The following is a 19,064-nucleotide window of genomic DNA, read 5'->3' as shown; positions in this document are numbered from 1 at the left end:
AGAACTAGAACCAAAGAACTAGAACCAAAGAACTAGAAATCTGCCTTTTCAAAAACAGCCAAAGCAGAACATTTCAAGATACTGAACTCTGTTCCTGTCCACAAAAGTAAAGTTTGCACTTGTGTGCAAGAAACCTAAACAAACAAGTCCTGAGTACAGATAGCTGTACAGCTGATAATGTTGCTGTCGCATAAGCATCTTGCCAGAGCTTGGACAATGAGCAGCAAATGGGCCGTAAGCCAAGATACACTTTTGGTTTATGGCCCATTTTGTGTCTGTTGTTTCAGCCACATACCTACTCAGGCAACTTGTGCTCTCCCTCCTAATGAATGAGTCAAGCTGCATCTCCAAACCCTGAAGGAGATACCGCTAAGCAACCTGCCATAAATATCTCCGCTGAGAGTTCAGCAAGGCTGGAAATTGTACCCATTATATCTAATTACAGGTGCAAATGGTAATCAGTTTCAACATAATGACAGGAGTCGATACTTCCGATGAATGATTGAACTTGCCCAGGTTTGATTTTAGTAACTTTAAGACAGCAATTTGATGGGTGCTTCTGCAAGTTCCTTAAATAGAAGCCTCTTGTTTGGTGTAACCCAGATTGCCTACTTGACTTATTTGAGTGCAGAGCTTAGAGGGCTGTAGTTTGACACATAAAATGGATTTCTGTATGACAGAATTGTCCTACTTTTATTCCTTTGGGAGAGTGAAATCCTGCTTTTGTAACAGTGGCAGTGATAATGTTACCCATGTCAGGTTACCCTTTTGAAAGGAGGCTGAAAAACAGCACAAGAAGGACTTGGGGTGCATCTTCACTGTAAAATTAATGCAGTTTGACACCACTGTAACTACCATCTCTCAATGCTAAGGAATCGGGATTTGTAGTTTGGGGAGGCACCAACACTCTTTGACAGAGAAGGTTAAAGACCTTGCAAAACTACAGCTCAAAGGATTCTATAGCATTGAACCATGGCAGTTAAAATGGCGTTGAAATGCATTCATTCTACAGTGTACATGCATCTTTTTAATGGGCTTCCTTCAAACCAGCTGATTTTCACATAAATAAAGTGCTTTAGAAAAAATATGTATGTACCTATATGGAGGCAGGCTACAATGTGCTATGGCCAAGTATGATTGTCTTCCTTGGTGGCAATTCCATAAGTGACTATAAAGACCTATTCTTGATCCACACGATCTTTTGCAGTGAGGACATTGGTTTCCAGATGGAAGGTGGTCTTGGTCAGGGTTGGCTTGACATGCTTTCCTCTTGACACGTTTCTCCCTTTCGCCCTCCATTTCTGCCTCTTTGAATTCCACAACACTGTTCATAACAGCTGACCTACAATTACAGAGATCAAGGGTCAGGGTTTCCCAGCTCTCGAGGTTTATTCCGCATTTTATAGGGTTAGCCTTAAGCACATCTTCAAATCTCTTTTGCTCTCCACCAACTTTCCATTTTCTGTTCTTGAGTTGAACATAAAGTAGCTGTTTTGGGAGATCCCATCAGGTCCACTGGCTTTGTTATCTGTTAGTTACTTGATGGTTTTACTGACTTGTTCCAAGCTAGGCAGTGCTGCAAGCTCATCCCTGGTTTATTGTTGCAAGATTTCCAAGAGAATCTCTTTGGACATGTTGCAACTACAGTTAAGGAGGTTATGATAGTGCTCTTTCCAATGTAGTGCAATGGATTTTTTCTTGTTGTTTAGAAGTTTGGTTCCATCTAATGAACATATAAGGTATATACAATGATTTGATAGGCCATACATGACCATTGTAGCTTTAAATAATCCCTGTGCATTTTGGATATCTGCAAAGTGTCAGATTTTTTGAAAGTTTTTTGCCCACCAGAAGTTCTTGAGCTCTCTGGTTCTTTGTTGGACCTCAGGTTTTAAAATACAGTAGAGTCTCACTTATCCAACATAAACGGGCCGGCAGAACGTTGGATAAGCAAATATGATGGATAATAAGGAGGGATTAAGGAAAAGCCTATTAAATGTCAAATTACATGATGGTTTTACAAATTAAGCACCAAAACATCCTGTTTGAAATACAAAACCCCTGGAAGACCAGAGCTAGGAACACACTGATATACTGTAGATTAATCATCTCTAGAATCCCATATTGAGCAGAGCAATGGCAACTCTGGGAAACCAAAGTTTGTTAAATATTTGATATTGGTCAACTGTCTCCAGAATCTCACCTGGAGCTGGGTGGCTTTTTGTTGGGAGGAGAGCTTGGCTTGTGCCTTCCAGCCTGGCAGAACGGGGCTGGGCTGGAGAGCCTCTGAAGGGAGGAGGGGGTCTCTTGTGTTTCTAGGGTGCTATGCCTCTAATGATCCTTGCTTGGGTTAAAAGAGGAGGAGGAGGAGGAGGAGGAGGCCAGAAGTGCAAGTTGCTGCAAGGTTGACAGGGGTAAAAGAGGGAGAAGAGGGAGGAGGAGGAGGAGGAGAAAGAGAGAGTGATTGGAGGAGAAAATGGGAGAAGGAGAGAGGGGGGGGATCTGGAGCAAAGTGTGTGTGTGTGCAGGAGGAAAAGGGGGTCCTCTGCCCACCCACCCAGCTAAGGAGATGACAGAAGGCAGCCAGCCCCCCCCCCCCCCCGCTCCATTCGCCAGCCCTGACTTGGCCTTGCCTGTGGCCCTTTCCCAAGCCCAGGCCCACTGCTTTGGCTTCTCTCCTCCCCATTCTTTCATTCTAATCATGAGCCATTGATTTGGAAACAAGGCCGGTTTGGAGACACGAGGCTCTGAGAGCACAAAGAGAAAGAGGGAGAGGGAGAGCCATCACGTTTCCTTTTTTCCCCCTCCTCCCTCCCTCCCTCGCATACAAATGGCCCCCCATGGGATGATTCACCCCCCTTCCTTCCCTTCCCATCCGAGATGCTCTTTCCTCCTTCCAGTTTTTTCGAACAGGAAAGAGCCACAGCTCTCATCTTGGATTGAGTGAAGGATGCAATTTTTCCAATTGGCCACTAGATGGCGTCGGATAATACGGAGTGTCGGATAAGCGGAAGTCAGATAAGTTAGACTACTGTAGCATACATCTTGTTCTTAGCAGCACAGTTGTTGTCTCTTTGCCATCTTTAGAAGGCTTTCCTTTTCTTATCAACTCAATGTTGGATCACGTTATCACTCTTATCAAACCAGTCTTGATGTTTCTTCGTTTGATATCCAATGGTTTGTTCACAGACTGTAATGATAGAGGTCTTCAGTTTCTTCCAATGTTCAACATTTTCAGGGTGTTCTGTAGATAGATGATCCTTAAGTGTTGTTTAGAGAAGGGCTCAGTCTCTGACACATATAAGCTATGAGGTGCCAATACATAATAATAATAATATAATAACTTTATTCTTATACCCCACCCCATCTCCCCGAAGAGACTCGGGGTGGCTTACATGGGGCTATGCTCAGACGCAACAGCACAAAATCAAAGCAAAAACAATAAACAAATCAACCAACAATAAAAACATCAACATGGATAAAAACAGTCATAAAAAGGTCAATATACAAAATAATGTTAAAAACATGAGTTGTATCAAAAGATTTGGGCCAAGGTGCAGAAAAAATGTCATGTAAAATGTCAATACATCATGTAACATATTGCTTTGCAGGGAAACAATGTCTCCCCACATCCACATGTGTTGCTAACACATTTTGGACTGCAGAAATTAACATTAATTTGTTACTTCTAAACAATTTTTATTAAAGAATCATTAGGAATTCTTTTATGCCATTTTTCTATCTTTCAAAGGGAAGTTAAAATATCCCTTCCTCTTAAAAAAATAATTTTATTAAGACTAGCTAGGAGCCCCTGGTGGTGTAATGGCTTAAACTCTTGTGCCAGCAGGACTGCTGACTTGAAGGTTGGGTTGTTGAACTGAAGGTTGCCAGTCTGAATTCAACCCAGGGAGAGTGAGGATGAGTTCCCTCTGTCAGCTCCAGCTCCCCATGCGGGGACATGAGAGAAGCCTCCCACAAGGATGGTAAAACAACAAATCATCTAGGCATCCCCTGGGTAACATCCTTGCAGACGGTCAATTCTCTCACACCAGAAGCGACTTGCAGTTTCTCAAGTCGCTCCTGACACACACAAAAATTAAGATTAGATCTATAGCCCAAGGAAAAGGTGATTAAAACAAGTGTGAACATTGAGTTAAGTAGAGTTACCTACGAGTAATAGGCAATTAAGACTAAAGAGTCTCTTTTGAAATATGGGGTTAGTAACAAGGAAACATACTCATCATCTAGGAATAATTTTTAAAATTTGATTTCTCCACAAGCATCTGCCTCTCCAACAGGAATCATTGCTCCAAGAAGAATAATGAATCCTGCTCAAACAAAACCACAGGAGAAAAAGAAAAGTCCCAACCCAAATGTTATCAGCCAAATAAATAGAAAATAATGCAATTGTCTAACAGTGTGTAACAGCAGCCTGAGGAATATTTTAACCAGCTATTTTCACAGCGATGCTTAATATGCTACTTTCTCAAGCATGCCCTGAAATATATAATTTACCATCATATTTCTGTACATTTGACTTTAATATAATGATGCCTTCCTCCCTTCACCACACCAGAATATTGGCTGCATTAAATTGCTTGTGCAAGAACAATTTTTGAAAATGTAAAAGCTCAAGTTGATGCTAGTGACCTCAAAAGAAAACCACTCCATCTCTGCCCCAGCCTTTAACCTCTCTGTAACAGCTGTAATTTATCATAGGGACAATACTCCTCATGTCACCTTTCTCTGAGGGCAGTAATTTGTCTTTTTATCTCCCACACTCCCTCTAGGCTTCATGCCGTTTCTCTGTAGACTGTTCACTTTCCAGTCTGAGGTGCTGAATGCCACAAGAAAAATGGGGAGCTCTCACTATAATTATCTTTAAGAACAATGCCTTATGCATGATAGCAGGGCCAAAGAAACAAATAAGTCCAAGACAAATGCAGGCATCTAACCATCTATGGTGACCCAGCCTAAAACAACCTCACTCGAACCTCTTAGTTTTGCTACCTACCTAGGGATTAGAGGCATGAGTTAGCAAGCTTCTGGGAAAAAATCAAATGGAAAAATAAAAAATGCATAGCCAGAGGGCAGTGTTTTGCTTGTTAATGCACAAATAATTGTGCAGCCATAAACTCAGTACTGCTAAAGAGCATGCAGGAAGAGCATTTGTTGTTCCTGTTGTTGTTGTCTGTCTTCAAGCGATTTGCAACTTATGGGGACCAGAAGGTTTCATGAAAACTCAGTGTGTTTTCATGGCTGAATGGGGATTCAAGCCTAGTTCTCCAGGGTCATAATGAAAACTCAAACCACTTTGCCACACTGCCTCCTGGAGCCCTTTGATGAACAAAAGTGTTGGAGTCAAGAGAGACAGAAGTAAGGGAAAACTACATGTATACTCCAATGAGCTTGTGATTTTTTTTCAGAATTATAAAGGCTGGCTGTGGCACTCATCTCTAAAACCAGGGTGTGTCTTAGAATTGTGCATGCATGTGTGTGTGTGTATACACACACACTCACATATACATATACATACACATTCTCTGTTGATGGTACTGAAATAAGTGTGTGTCGGACAATTGATGGTGTCTTAAAATCAGATTAATATGGTATATCCACAAGCTGCAGTCCACTGACAGAGACAATAGCTTCCTCGCACACAACACATATTATAACACTAGTTAATACTTAACCTTATGAGAGTGCTCTTGCCCATTTTAACACAGTTCCTTGCTGGCTATTTACTAACCTTGGCCTTAGGTAACACCTTTCTGTCTGCCTTTGTCCACCAATGATCAATGAATCAGTTCAGCAGCTTTCAATACACATACTGGTGGCACTGAGTGGGAGTATCCCAGTATCACCATTTGTGACATGTGTAGATGGACCCTCTGTTAGTACCAAAGGTGCTAGAAAACTCCTTTGCATAATAACATCTAGCAGCTTGTTATTTTAACTATACAGTGTTCCCTCACTTATCACTGGGGTTAGGTTCCAGGACCACCCGCAATAAGTGAAAATCCACGAAGTAGGGGCGCTGTATTTATTTTAATATTTATACATTATTTTAGTAGTTATACACTATTTTAAGTCTTTATCAACCAATCATGTGTTGATAAATCGCCTCCTTCTCCTCCCGTTGCTGCTTGGGCTCCTTTTCTCTCCCTTTGGCTTCTCCTTCTTCCCTTCCTTAGGCTGTAAATTGTAATTTTTTAATGATTTATAATAGTCTTTTAGAGTTTATTGAAAAACCGCAAAACAGCGAATCCGTGAAAAATGAACCGCGAAGTAGTGAGGGAACACTGTATACGTATTTTCTCTGTCTCTTGGCATGGTGAACAGTATTTCTGGTGTGATATCCTCTGAAACAGTAGATGAAGAAAGATAATCAATTATCTCTGAGAGGCACCGAAAAAACATAGGGCGCAATGAATTTCTCCTCCTGAGAGTGAAGAGAAGTCTACACTTGGAACCGTGAATCATGAATTCCGCCTCCTAGTCCACAATGAGGAATGTGAGCTAGCAGACAAAGAATGATGAGCTAAAGAATCCACAGTAGAGATATAATTCTTTATTATAAGAAAAAGAAAGAATGAGGAATTTTAGCTATGTTATTCCTACTGTAAGAAAATATTCAGAACCTGTGCAAGTAAATTTATAATTTGGGATTTTTTCTGTGCTAAATTTTCATGTGATATTTTAGGACAGCATCTTCTGCATAGAAAATGATATTATCTACACATAAAACAAAATTTAAAATATTAATTTCTGTATAGAAATGTAATTTGTTGTACAAAATAAATAAAGAAACAAGTCCCATGCTACTACTGCACTGAAAAATCCCAAATTGTAGAGATTTTCATCAGATCAGGAAAATCTGAAATTTAACAAACATATTTTCCAACAATATTATTCCCCAGTCCTTTCCAGCCCCTAATTAAACCATCAATGTAAAGTAACATCTAACTGTTTGCAAAGAATCCCCATCATTGTATTCTCCTTGAGGGGAAAATCCATGGAGAGTTTGGAGATACAGGGAAATAAAAGGGGGGAACTCTCCTTGCCCTCTTCTGCCTTGCCAAGAAATGCCCAGCAGGGCTCCGGATGTATTAGAGGCTACAAAATCAGTGCTTTGCCAGGTAGCTTAGCATTGCTCTCAAAGGGACTGAACTAACATGGACAGATGCTAGAGATGAGATGCAGGGCACATTTAGAAAGCATCTATCACATTTCAAGATTCAGGTAAGAATACTGATTTCATTATACACAGATATACATGGAAGGAGTGCATATGCATTGTATATTCTGAAAGGATGTTATTATTCTCACATCTGGTGAATATACAAATGTACATTGCACATTGAGAACACTGACCATGACAGTCATTTCAAGTCTAGTCAGAAGTAAGTCCCATAGACCTCACAAGGTAAATATGCATCGGCTTATAAGCACTATGTCTCCCTCTCAACTGAGTCCTTTCCTGCTGTGGCAGAATAGTGTTTCAAAGACAAAATATCAGGGCAATTCAACAGGCACAAATCTATAATAAGACATTTATGCTTTAAAAGTGAGGTCATTTCTGGCCTTAATTGCTGTGACAGCATCTCTAATATCCCTGCCATTAAAAAAGGAAGGACTGGAATAACTTTGAGTTGCTTTGTATTCTATACCTGCTTTCAGGTGGTTTATAGAACAGTTTTTCAAAAGCAATTCTAAGATATCAAAGGATTAGCCTGAAATGGCTAATCCATTATGGGAGCAGGGGTGAGGTGGAGGAGTGCTCCCAGGTTTACTGCAGACATCCAGGTGCTTTGTGTATCTGAGGTTTCTTATCATTCAAGTTTGGGACAGGAAGGGAAATTCATCTGGTTAGCATTTTTATGCAAGTGTAATAGTAGCAGCTGGTGATTCCTAAACCAGTAGTTAGTGAATCACTCCGGTTTTTAATCCAAACTTTAAAGGAGCTATCTAGGATGCTGACAATTAGTTTTTCAGTTGGCTATCCCACATGTGATACTACAAGAATCCACCCTTATAATATCACAAGAACCTGTGTGCACATGCATACACACCTGCACACACACCTCCACACACATAAACAGGTACAACATCTCAGGTTTTGGCTGAAGGAATAGCATGTTGATGACCAAGTAACCTTATTATTTCTGACATTTGGTTTTAGCCTCAGCCACTATACCTCACTAAATATAATGGAAACTTAAAAGTAGAGTGTGTTAAAGCAAAACAAGTAAAAGGTCTTCAAGTACTGAGCCATTCCCTTTCATATTTGGAACATACAGGATGTGACCTGCAGCCCTCAGTTCATTTTCCACAGAAATATTGGTTGCATGATTTTGTATCTCCCATAATCTTTCACCATAGACAATGGGAGCTAGTTCTGATGAGATGTTGCCCATTCCTGCTCCAGAAGTTTAAATCTCAATCCTACGGCAAGTATGCTTGGTATAGGGAATTACGAAGAAGTTGTCATGTTAGTCAGTTGAAGCATTAAAAAGCAAAGGGGGCAAGGAAAGGGGAAAACCCACCAGTACCTTCAAGCTAATGGTTTTTATTTTAGCATGAGCTTTTGTGGATATCAGTCCATGTCTTTAGATGCAATACCGAATGACATCAAGATTATTAAGCATTATTTTACAGTTGTGGTAGAGGATATAATGTTATAAGATACAGAGAGATGCAAACTGTGGTCCTTACTCTAAGTCGTCAAAGGGCTGTGTGGGGTGATATGGGTCTTTTAAATCTTTACAGTAATCAGTTAATAATAAACATGCATGCCAAAAGTCAGTTCCATTTGGGTCAAAATCTTTTCTGAGGTGATTCAGTAGTGAGGATTGTGTGTGTGTGTGTGTGTGTGTGTGTGTGTGTGTGTATCTATCTATCTATCATCTGTCTATCTGTATAGCATGATGAAAACATTCAGGTAAGGGAGAGGTAGTATATTCATTTTATGTTCAATTCGTTACATGGACCAGTCTGAAGCATCCAATGCAACATGTACCAAATGGTACAGCTTTAGTGGCCAGAAAAAGCCATGACATATTATAAATAGTCAATCAACTATTTCCAGCATTTAGAGGGAGGCAAAATAGATAACATAAAAATAAGATTCGGGTATGTACAATGCTGAGAATTCACATCCCACATTTTGCATGTTCTAAAAAATAAGCCGACAGCACTTCACACCTGAACATTTTTACATCTGTAGACAAGTTTTCTATATATACTTAAGATGTAATGCCCCAAAGCAACACCTTGGTATTTGCAAATACACATATAGAAATATTAAAGAGCAGCTAACAGACTTGTGGTGGAACAATTTTTTGGGCCTTGAAGGTTCACTTTTCCCTTTTGGCCATATTGAAGAGCTGAAGGGAACTGAAGTCCAAAATAAGTCTTTAAAATGCCATAAAAATCTTTGCTACTTTTTGGTAATGCAGATTAACCCAGGTACTTCCTCTAAAAAAACATCACGTAAGTACATGCAGCAGATAATTTGGACAGGCAAGCATTGGATCAGTCTTTATTGGTCTTAAAACTAGCTGTTTAAGCCACTCTCGAATGAGCTGAATCCCCTGACTTCTCTCAGCCTTTCCTTGTCAGATCCAGATACTAAGAGAGACACCATTTAGCCCGGCATCGTCTTCATAAGAACAGGAACACCCAACTCCCACCCAGAGCAAATTGCGAACAGAATAGAGATCAGCAGATTTACCACCTCCAGGAGACTTGACTTTAATGATGTGGACAACTTGAAAGGCTTCTGCTGTGGGAGAGGTAAATATTCATGACAGATACATTTTAAGAGACTTTCCGATACAGCATCACACAGCAGGTGTTGCATTTTTTCAGAAAGTCCTTGTCTTCACTTCCCAGTATTAATATTTTTAAAGCGTTGGCAATGTTCAATTTTAAAGGGAACATTTGAGACTCTCTCTCTTGAATGTCTTCATACAAATTCTGCTAATATTAATTATGAATAATTAAATTAAAGATGATAAAAATACCTGGTGCATTTGAGGCCTTTGAGGGCTGGGGGGAGGGCAGTGGACAAATCATGTTAATATCTCCTGACACATAAGAGGCTCTGTGGAGCAGCCTTTGAAAAATGGCCCAGAAATGGAGGCTTTCATTACAATGCATATATTAACACAGGCCTTGGGCTGATGTTTTTGTACATTCTGTCTTTTAAGTCCTACATCTTAGGACTGAACTAGGACTATACTGACATAACCTTACAGAATTATGCAGCAATTGAATTGTGATGGTACATTATCAGACACTCAACCACATGAGCATCTGCAGGTGCTATGCATATCAACATATGACACACAGACACAATGCAAATGCATATGCAATGCACAAGCATGAAGAGTGTGCATCCATACATAATACACAACCTTGTTCAATGGAACCATATTTAACCTTCATCTGAACTATTCCATATTAGAAAAAAATGTCCAACTGTTTTCATAAGGGACTCTATGCAAGACACCAACAGGACGTCCCCTTAGCCATTATGAAAACCATGTGGCTGTTTCCACAGACAATCATCCTGCAGTTGGTGTCAGTGGCAGTTGGTGGCTCTGATCACAGTTTGGAACTGTCTAAGGTGCTAAACAGTACCCATTAAATATATTTGACACATTTAGGGGTTCCTTCAAATTTCAGGGTAACATTTGCAGTGGGTTTATCAGGCCACGGACATGGAGGCCACTTGCTGCTACTATATGATTTGTCCCCCATCCTCCATAACATATAATAGCAGTTGCTTGCGTCATGACATCATGATAGCCCAGGTTCACGAACACCACCAAACCGTGCAGCAAAGACAGAATACCATCACTCCACTGTGACGCTAGATAATGCAAGGTTTACAAAAAATCCATTAAACATTCCCAAACTAGAGATGAGCAGAAAGGCAGGATGAGAATAATATATACAATTACTGCTTTTGGATGCAACTATGTGTTTGCTGTAATTTCTAGACCAGCCTTACAAATGTTCTTATGCTGTTTTAGACCTAGTTATTCTGCTGTATGACAAAATAGAGATCTTGAAATTCCAGAAGCTACATTGGAAAATATGGACCTTTGCTGTGACCTTCCCAAACCGTTTTTATGTGCACCTTGAGATCATACTGGAAAACAGCCATGAAACACACCAGAGGAATTTAGAACTCACCCAAGACACAGCCTCCCACTCTCCTGACATTCAGAATATTTTTAAAGTGGGTGTACATTTTAGAAACCAAAGCGCTGGGCAGAGGTTCAAAATCAAAAGTGCTGATTTCATTTCCAGATTTAGAGCTAAATAACCACTCACGCAAGTTATTAACATCTCCAGATCCAGATGGTTTGGCCACCTGTCTTGCAGCTTTGTATGCTGAAATGTACCTGTAATAGACTGAGATTTCCTACGTTTTCCACACCCTCTAGTGCATTACAAAACCACACTCATTTTTAACTTGGCATTATTTCTGCTGGTTCTACTTCCTGGAGTATTTGGGGGGGGGGGGGGAATACAGAAATATGAGCTCAACGTCTGTGGCTAAAAGTGTTTCACAGGTTTGGCTTAGCAATTACCTTGGTCCTCATAATGGCTTTGATAGCAGCTTCAAACTCTTCTGAATTATTGTAGTCCACAGTCCACACATGCGGTCTCCCTATGAAATCCTCTGCATAGGGGTGCTGGGACGATACCTAATACACAGAAAAAAAATGTATATCTTGCCCCTTCTTAAAGGAGGCATTGTAACTGGATGCATTGCAGAAAATAAGACAAAACATTAGAAAAGGCACAAAGGGCACCAACCAAGCAAAGAAAACCTTAATGGTGTTGCTTCACATTAAAAAGACTGCCCTCCAAAGATAAACATAACTGTGTTATGGAGGAAATATTCAAAGTGGTAAATGAGATAAGAAATCAAGGTCTAGTTTTCCCAACTCTGCACAGGTGGTTGGTTCCACACATCGTAATGTACTGTATGCATGTATTCTTACAGTGTACTATATGCATTTTATAAGAGAGGACTAACATGGAAAGTAGGCAAAGAGCTTGGAAAGTTGTATTTCAAAAGTAATTATTTGGGAGTTATTATTCCCATTGCAATTGTTGCTTTTGAAAGTAGTTCTTGACTACATTTCAACAATAGGTTTCTTTTCAACAAGGTAAAAACAGTTACAGTTACTTCTTTTTAAAATGAGTGATTTTGTTTTTGTTTTTGTTCAACTTCATGAGCCAAGTCTTGAACCTTGTGACTGTTTTCTCCATCACTCAGTGAAGCCAATGTGTATCTAAGTAACTGAACATTTATTTACTTTAATACTATAAATGTCTTCAGTTATTCTTCATTATGTTACAATCCTGATGTAATGTATCAAAACAATAGCTCATTGTTGGAATATAAAGGAATTACCTATAAGAGTTTGTGGTGTGAGTATAATTAATTACTTATTTATATATTTTTGTAACTAATTACTTCCAAGTTCTGAATATTCCTTGTTTAACTTTGTTCATATTTTTTCTTAAAAAATCATTGATGCAGGACATTGTAAGTAATTAAAGTAATTTCAGATACAGAAATTTAGAAACAATGTGCTGAAAGGAGATATGAATCTCTTGCATTTAGCATACTATCCTCTAGGAAACACACTGGGTCCTCAGAAGGATAAGATTACATTTTTCAGGCTTTACGTTTTCAAATCAACTGAACACAGCAAGAAACGTACTTAGTAGAAAGGAGCCTTACCTCTCTAGATGTAGGCTTTCCTCTGAAGAATTCATGGTTGAGTGAACTGTGGGGTGGATTGAAACGAGCCTGAAGGAAAACACAGCCGTTGGCAATTGCTTCCAAAGGGGCAGGGCCTTCGTAGGGGAAACCAAACCCAATGAAGAGCTGCAAAAGACAAACCCAGACATTTCAGCAAAACTTCATCTTTTCATATTATTTCCATTATTTTCTCTGTCATGCTGCATAGGCTGGCTCTTATAGAAAGCAGAATCAAGGATTTGGATTTCATGAAAGGGATTTTTTCTAACTGTATTTGTGTTGCTAGTAAGACAAGTACTGTGGAATTTTCTCTCTAATGGGCAAAAATAAATTGGTGATACCTGGAGTTGGTTGGATGTGAAGCACCATATGAAGTTCTGCCTGAGGGTGAAATATATCACAAATTGAAGGAACCCTTGACTACAGAACTCATTGTTATTCACTAGCAGTGGGAGCTCACATTACCAAGTCCTCCTTTTGACTTTGCCTGGAATTCTTACCTATTGGCTGTAACCCTGCGATCACGCCACAGAGGGCAACTTGTTGGATCACAATAAATGCATCTGAATTATCATATGCTCCAGATACACTCTATTCATTTGCATGTATTAAAAGTCACTCATTAGCCATTTATTTCCCCATGATTTTCATATTTAGGCCACAGATGTCAAATTAGAGTTTGTGAACATACTCCACACACTGTTTTGTAACATTATTTAGAAATATTGTTGTCTTTATATGACCAACTTCATTACCCCCTAGGAGTGGGGACAGAAGGCAAAAAAAATCCATAATAAAGATTTAGAACAGGACTGAAAATTTGGAATTGGGCTTACTTGTGCCCTTGCTTTGAGTCCATCAGCATCTTTCTCCTATGTTTTTTTAAGCTTAGTGCATTTCTGCCTCTGTGAGTCCTATAAAATTATTTCCATTTTAATGTGACAGCTGGGATTCCCCAAAGACCAAGGAGGTGTCTTTGCACAGGCTGTTCTGGGCTTCCCCTTACTTTCTGCATGGTGCTTCCTTCCTGTCATGAGAGAGGCACATGGGCAAAGAGGAATATTGTGGCTATTTTGAGCAACATGCCTTTCCACATGACCAAACAGCAAAAAGCTTTTGGCCGGCCTCTTGGGAAGCACCTTCTAGGGATAAATACACTCCGAAGAATATGTGCCACATAAACATTCTGTCAGGCTGTCATTCTAAGCACTCTTTACCAGGGAGCAAACTCCATTGAATACATTGAGCCTTACTTTTTGTAAACCTGGATAGACATACTGCTGTCAGGGCCCATTTCCATGGACAGAGAACCATGCATTGCATGCCTCTCTGTCTGCCAACCAGTTCCTTGACCATACCAAGTCTCTGGCCTCTGACAGCTTCTTCAGCAGTAAATGCAAGAGGCATCCCTCCCTTTTATATTAGCTGCACCCTTTTCTATTCACAGCCTCATTTGCTTCTTTTAAGTAGTTTATTAAATCTACTCCTGCCATTAGGCAGAATGAGGCATTCATCCCAGGAGGTTGGCAGCTTCTCAGCTGGTCTTCCTGAGTCCTGTGATCCTTTCTTTCTCTTGAGACCCTATGAACCAAAAGCTATCTTTTTTGTCCATATTGAATGGAAGACACCATCCAATTGCTGGTGTTGAATTAAAATCAACTGCCAAGGCAAATAGTTTCTATATGGAAACCACTTATATCAAGGTTGGGCTCCTGGAGATAGCCCCTCACTTTCAATTCCAGTTGAAAACTATGAAGGAAAAGAAATCTTCTGAACTTAAACGCACCAATATGGTGCACTGAAATATGACTCTGGAGACTAGAATTTAAATTCCTGTTCAAACATGGAAAGTTTCTGAGTGACCTTAGGCAATTAAAAAGAAAATGGATTCCCAAAATCACAAAGACACAAATCCACTACGAGCAGTAGTAAAACAATCACAGAAATAAATATTTTTGCAACTTATATACAACAACAATGAACATATATAAAGAACATAAGACTGTTATATACACAGTGACTGATTGGAGCCAAGAGGGTTCTACCAAAGAATCTTATAGCAATAATTTTCTTCTGGAGAGCTGTGTAAAGCTTTTCAAAGGATGTCAAGAGTTTATAACATGCTGTATTGAATGTTCTTCCTTGCTTGGCATCAAGCACAAAAACATTGGAGCAGACTTCTGCTTACAAGAGAGTAAGGAATCTAATGCTCTTAAGGAGAAGTCTGCACTAAAGTATTCACACTTGATAAGTCTACCTTACAAGAAAAGATATCCGGCACAGTGAATGTTACAAATTTTCAGAGCTAAATAACTACTGCCGTTACGGAGAAGTCTGCTCCAAAGTTTTTGTGCTTGATGCCTTCATCCCAAGCAAGAAGGACATCTCTTGACATCCTTTGAAGATCTTTCAAAGATCTTGAAAAGCTCAGAAAAATTATTGCTATAAGATTCTTTGGTAGAACTCTCTTGGCTACAATCAACCACTGTGTATATAACAGTCTTATGTTCTCTGTATATGTTCATTATTGTTGTATATAAGTTGCAAAAAATATTTACTTCTGTGATTGTTTTACTACTGCTTGTAGTGAATTTGTGTCTTTGTGACCTTAGGCAAAGAAGTCCCCCTTAAACAAATCTTGCCAAGAACATCCTGTGAAAGAGTTCCTTTAGAGTTTCCATATATGATTTGAAATGATTTGAAGGCACACAAGAACAACCCTGAAGGAAGAAAAATAAATAAATAAATAAATAAATCTGGAACTGGAAAAGTATTCCATTTTATTATTTGCTCAAAAAACAATATTCCTCCAGCAGTTCACTACACAAGATTTTGTGTAGACTTTAGCCTTTCTAAAATGAAAATTGCAGTTGTCCAGAAGAGTGGGTGGAAATGTTTGTTTATTTATTTATTTGTTTGATTTATTTATATCCCACCTTTCTCTTTATTTGTTTGTCTGTTTGATTTATAGTCCACCTTTCTCTCATCATGAAACCAAGACAGGGAAGAAACCAAGCTGATTAATAAGTATAGCATTAATAACCATAAATGATGACCAAGGCACTTCTGCATTCAACAAGGTTCAGGTTGCTTCAGCTTGCCACATGGCCCAGCTGGTGAAAGGGAAGGCATGCAGGGTGACTTGTGACACCCCACTCACCCTCCCTCCTTCCCTCATCACCCTTTCCCACCCTCCATCACATGGCAGAAAAGGTGGCAATGCGTGACAACATGCATTGCCCCACCACCCTTTCTGCCATCACACCGGCTTTTGGGGCCAAAAGTGTGGATAATTCCATTGGAATTATTCAAAAGTTCAGGTAGCTCCACTGGAATTAATAGGGAAGTACGTATTAGGAGATGTTGCCATTAAAAAGACTCACAATTTTACACCATCTTACAATAGATGGAATAAGCACCTCATCACAAAGGGCCCAGTTCACCCACTGAGCTCACTGGCTCCCATCAAATGATGACAGCACAGCTCCATGAGTGAAGGAGGGTGGAGCCACAGGAGGCTTCCCATTTTTCCATTACAAGTAATGGGGAGAAGCCACGTGCTCCAAGTGTGCTCCACGCTTCCCTACATGGGATCAGTTGGGAGAGGAGTTGGGCGATGCGCGGTCTGGGTTCCCCATGCCCCCAATGACACTGAGCAACTCTGGTGGCCATGTAACAAGGTTGCAACAAGTCATTTTGGCTTATAACAGGAAAAACAGAAGAAAATTTGATTTAAAAAGAATTTGGGCAATGCAGTAGGTGAATTCTGTGTTCATGGAAAAATAAGAACTCTTTCACACTACATTGTTCTAGTGTTAATGTTCTGGTTTAACTGCCATGGCAACATCTGGTAGAATCCTGTGACTGGGAGTTGAAGGAGGGGCATTTAGAAGTCTCAGTCAGGGAACATCTCTAGGTAATCTTGACCAAACTACAAACCCTGGGATTTCACAAGATGAAACCCTAGCAGTTAAAGTGGAACCACAGCACTATAATTAATATAGTGTGAAAATGCCATCTTGAATCTGTTATAGATTTTAGTCTGAACTTTAACGTAGCTATCCATGAAGCTAAAAGCCAGAGTGGATTCATGGAAGCCACCAGTTACCATTTAATGAGGGACACGTTCTCCTAAATCTTACACACCTAGTTTGAATGATATGATGATGATGATGATGATGATGATGATGAAGACAATGATGATAATTCCCATGTAGCTAAAGAATACAGCAAATCATAGCCAATAAAGTATACATTGGAGAGCTTTATACAGGAGCAGACAGAAAACAGAGAACAAACCTAGTAAATTCCCTGTTGCAATTATACGCTCCAATGCCTTCCTTAGAACCGTGAGCAAAATAGCTAAGCCATTGCAGCAGGGACCTCTGACTCTATAATTGTGGGGAAGATCTATCTCTAAGATCTTCAGCTATCTCTTCCCATAATGAGATTATACTTTTCCCAAGCTATTTCTTTTCAGCTCAGCTCTGTTCAACTCTAATTCTATTATGCCATTTTGATACAAGCAGTGACTTCATCAGCCTTGCATGACCAGCTCTGCAAGTGGTTTGCTACTATGCTTAGGAATTGATCAGATCAAAGAAGCAAGGAATGTCAATGGAAGAGGTGAAGAACCTTCTCTGTGGAGGAACACATTTTCTCAAGGGTAGGGCTGACCTTAGCATTAGATGTAGGTGTCATAGAGGGTCAATGAGTTATTCTCTATTTTTTCATTGTATTTTTACTGCTGGGGATGGAAATGTGCTTGTGGAATGTTCTGCCTCATGCAGCAGAATAATGTGGTTGGCTTTGTGTACTAGGCATCTTAACTAGCATGGGTAAGACAAGCATGATTTGCTACCCTGCCTCTGGCAGCAAAAATCTTGAACAAGTCTTGCTTAAGGTTAATGTCTCATGGGATGACCCTCTCTTCCTCCTCACATCGGCCACTCAATTCCCTTTTTACCTGTATCATTTGTATCCATGTCTCTCCCACCCACTCTATCTCTGTTGCCCAATTTTCTCCCTTATTCCTCTGACCAGCAAGTTGCTAGGGGAGAGATAGATTGCTGGCCACTATAATGATCCTGAAAGAAGCTTTGTGACTGATACTATTTGATGCATGCTCACTTGGGAAAACTGCCCTTGCATTTATTTAATTAGGTGTAAAACTGAAAGTTAGAAGCTTTCCTTTGCATGATATTTTTTAACAGGCGTTCTTATTGCTAAACACACTTTTGCTTCATGTGTTTGGAGGGGGAGGCATAACAACTTTTTATCTGTAGCAAAAGTACCTTGGCCTTCCTTAGCAGCTGCTGGAATTCATGCTGTGGCAGAAGGCCATGATTCTTGACAAAAGCTGGAACCTCAGGGGGCCGTTGCGTTTCATAATAAACAGTGCCATGGATCTCCATGTACTTGTTAAGGATGGCTAGAAACGTCTCTTTGCCCTGAGGGAGGAAAGAAACAAAAATAATCTCACTATGGTCAGCTAAAAGCCAAAGATTTCAATCCTGCGAGAACAACCAAATTTCATCACTTTCCACAAATCTCGCCGAGAAACCTAGACTAAAGCAAAATGAAATTCTCCTTGTAGACGAATTATGAGAAACCAGTTCAGGTAATAGTTGAAGAATGAGTCAAATGAGACAAATAAGAAGTTCATGCCACAAAATCTCTTCTGAACCATAAACTCACTGGATGTTTCCTTCCCACCATAGTAGGATAATGCTGCCCTACCTTGCAGGAATGTTACAAGGATTAGGTAAAGGTAAAGATTTTCCCCTGACATGAAGTCTAGTCATGTCCAACTCGGGGGATTGGTGCTCATTTACATTTCTAAGCTGAAGAGCCAGCGTTGTCCATAGACATCTTTTAGGTCATGTGGCTGGCATGACTGCATGGAGCGCTGTTACCTTCCCACCAGGATGGTACCTTTTGATCTACTCACATTTGCATGTTTTTGAACTGCTAGGTTGGCAGAAGCTGAGGCTAACAGCAGGAGCTCACCCCGCTCACCAGATTCGAACCGCCGACCTTTTGGTCAGCAAGTTCAGCAGCTCAGTGGTTTAATCTCCTCTGCCACTGGAGTAGGGGACAGGGCAGTTACAAGGATTACTGCAATCTATTTCAGAACTAGAGAAGGTGTAGTTTCCAGATGTTGTTGGATTGCAACTGTCATCATCTATCAGTTTAAACCCCATGAAGTTACACTCTAACAGCATCAGGAAGGCTGTGCCTCCCCCAACTCAGAAGTGCTCTGGCTGCTGAACAA

The 19,064-nt window shown here is 40.1% G+C and overlaps 1 protein-coding gene across 1 annotated transcript in view; it reads right to left on the bottom strand.

The window, feature by feature from the left end:
• Window positions 1-19,064, bottom strand: part of mgat5b (alpha-1,6-mannosylglycoprotein 6-beta-N-acetylglucosaminyltransferase B) — a 243,480-nt gene that overhangs the window by 13,074 nt on the left and 211,342 nt on the right. The window contains exons 12-14 of the mRNA XM_062970644.1: window positions 18,085-18,240; window positions 12,770-12,916; window positions 11,604-11,720 (exon numbers count right to left, since the gene is read on the bottom strand). Of these exons, the coding sequence (XP_062826714.1) occupies window positions 11,604-11,720; window positions 12,770-12,916; window positions 18,085-18,240 (420 nt within the window). The remainder of the gene's footprint in view (window positions 1-11,603; window positions 11,721-12,769; window positions 12,917-18,084; window positions 18,241-19,064) is intronic.

Source organism: Anolis carolinensis, chromosome 2, assembly GCF_035594765.1.
Source record: "Anolis carolinensis isolate JA03-04 chromosome 2, rAnoCar3.1.pri, whole genome shotgun sequence".
Taxonomy (NCBI): domain Eukaryota; kingdom Metazoa; phylum Chordata; class Lepidosauria; order Squamata; family Dactyloidae; genus Anolis; species Anolis carolinensis.
The sequence above is the reverse complement of the archived record's forward strand: the minus strand, read 5'-3'. Positions and strand labels throughout refer to the sequence as shown.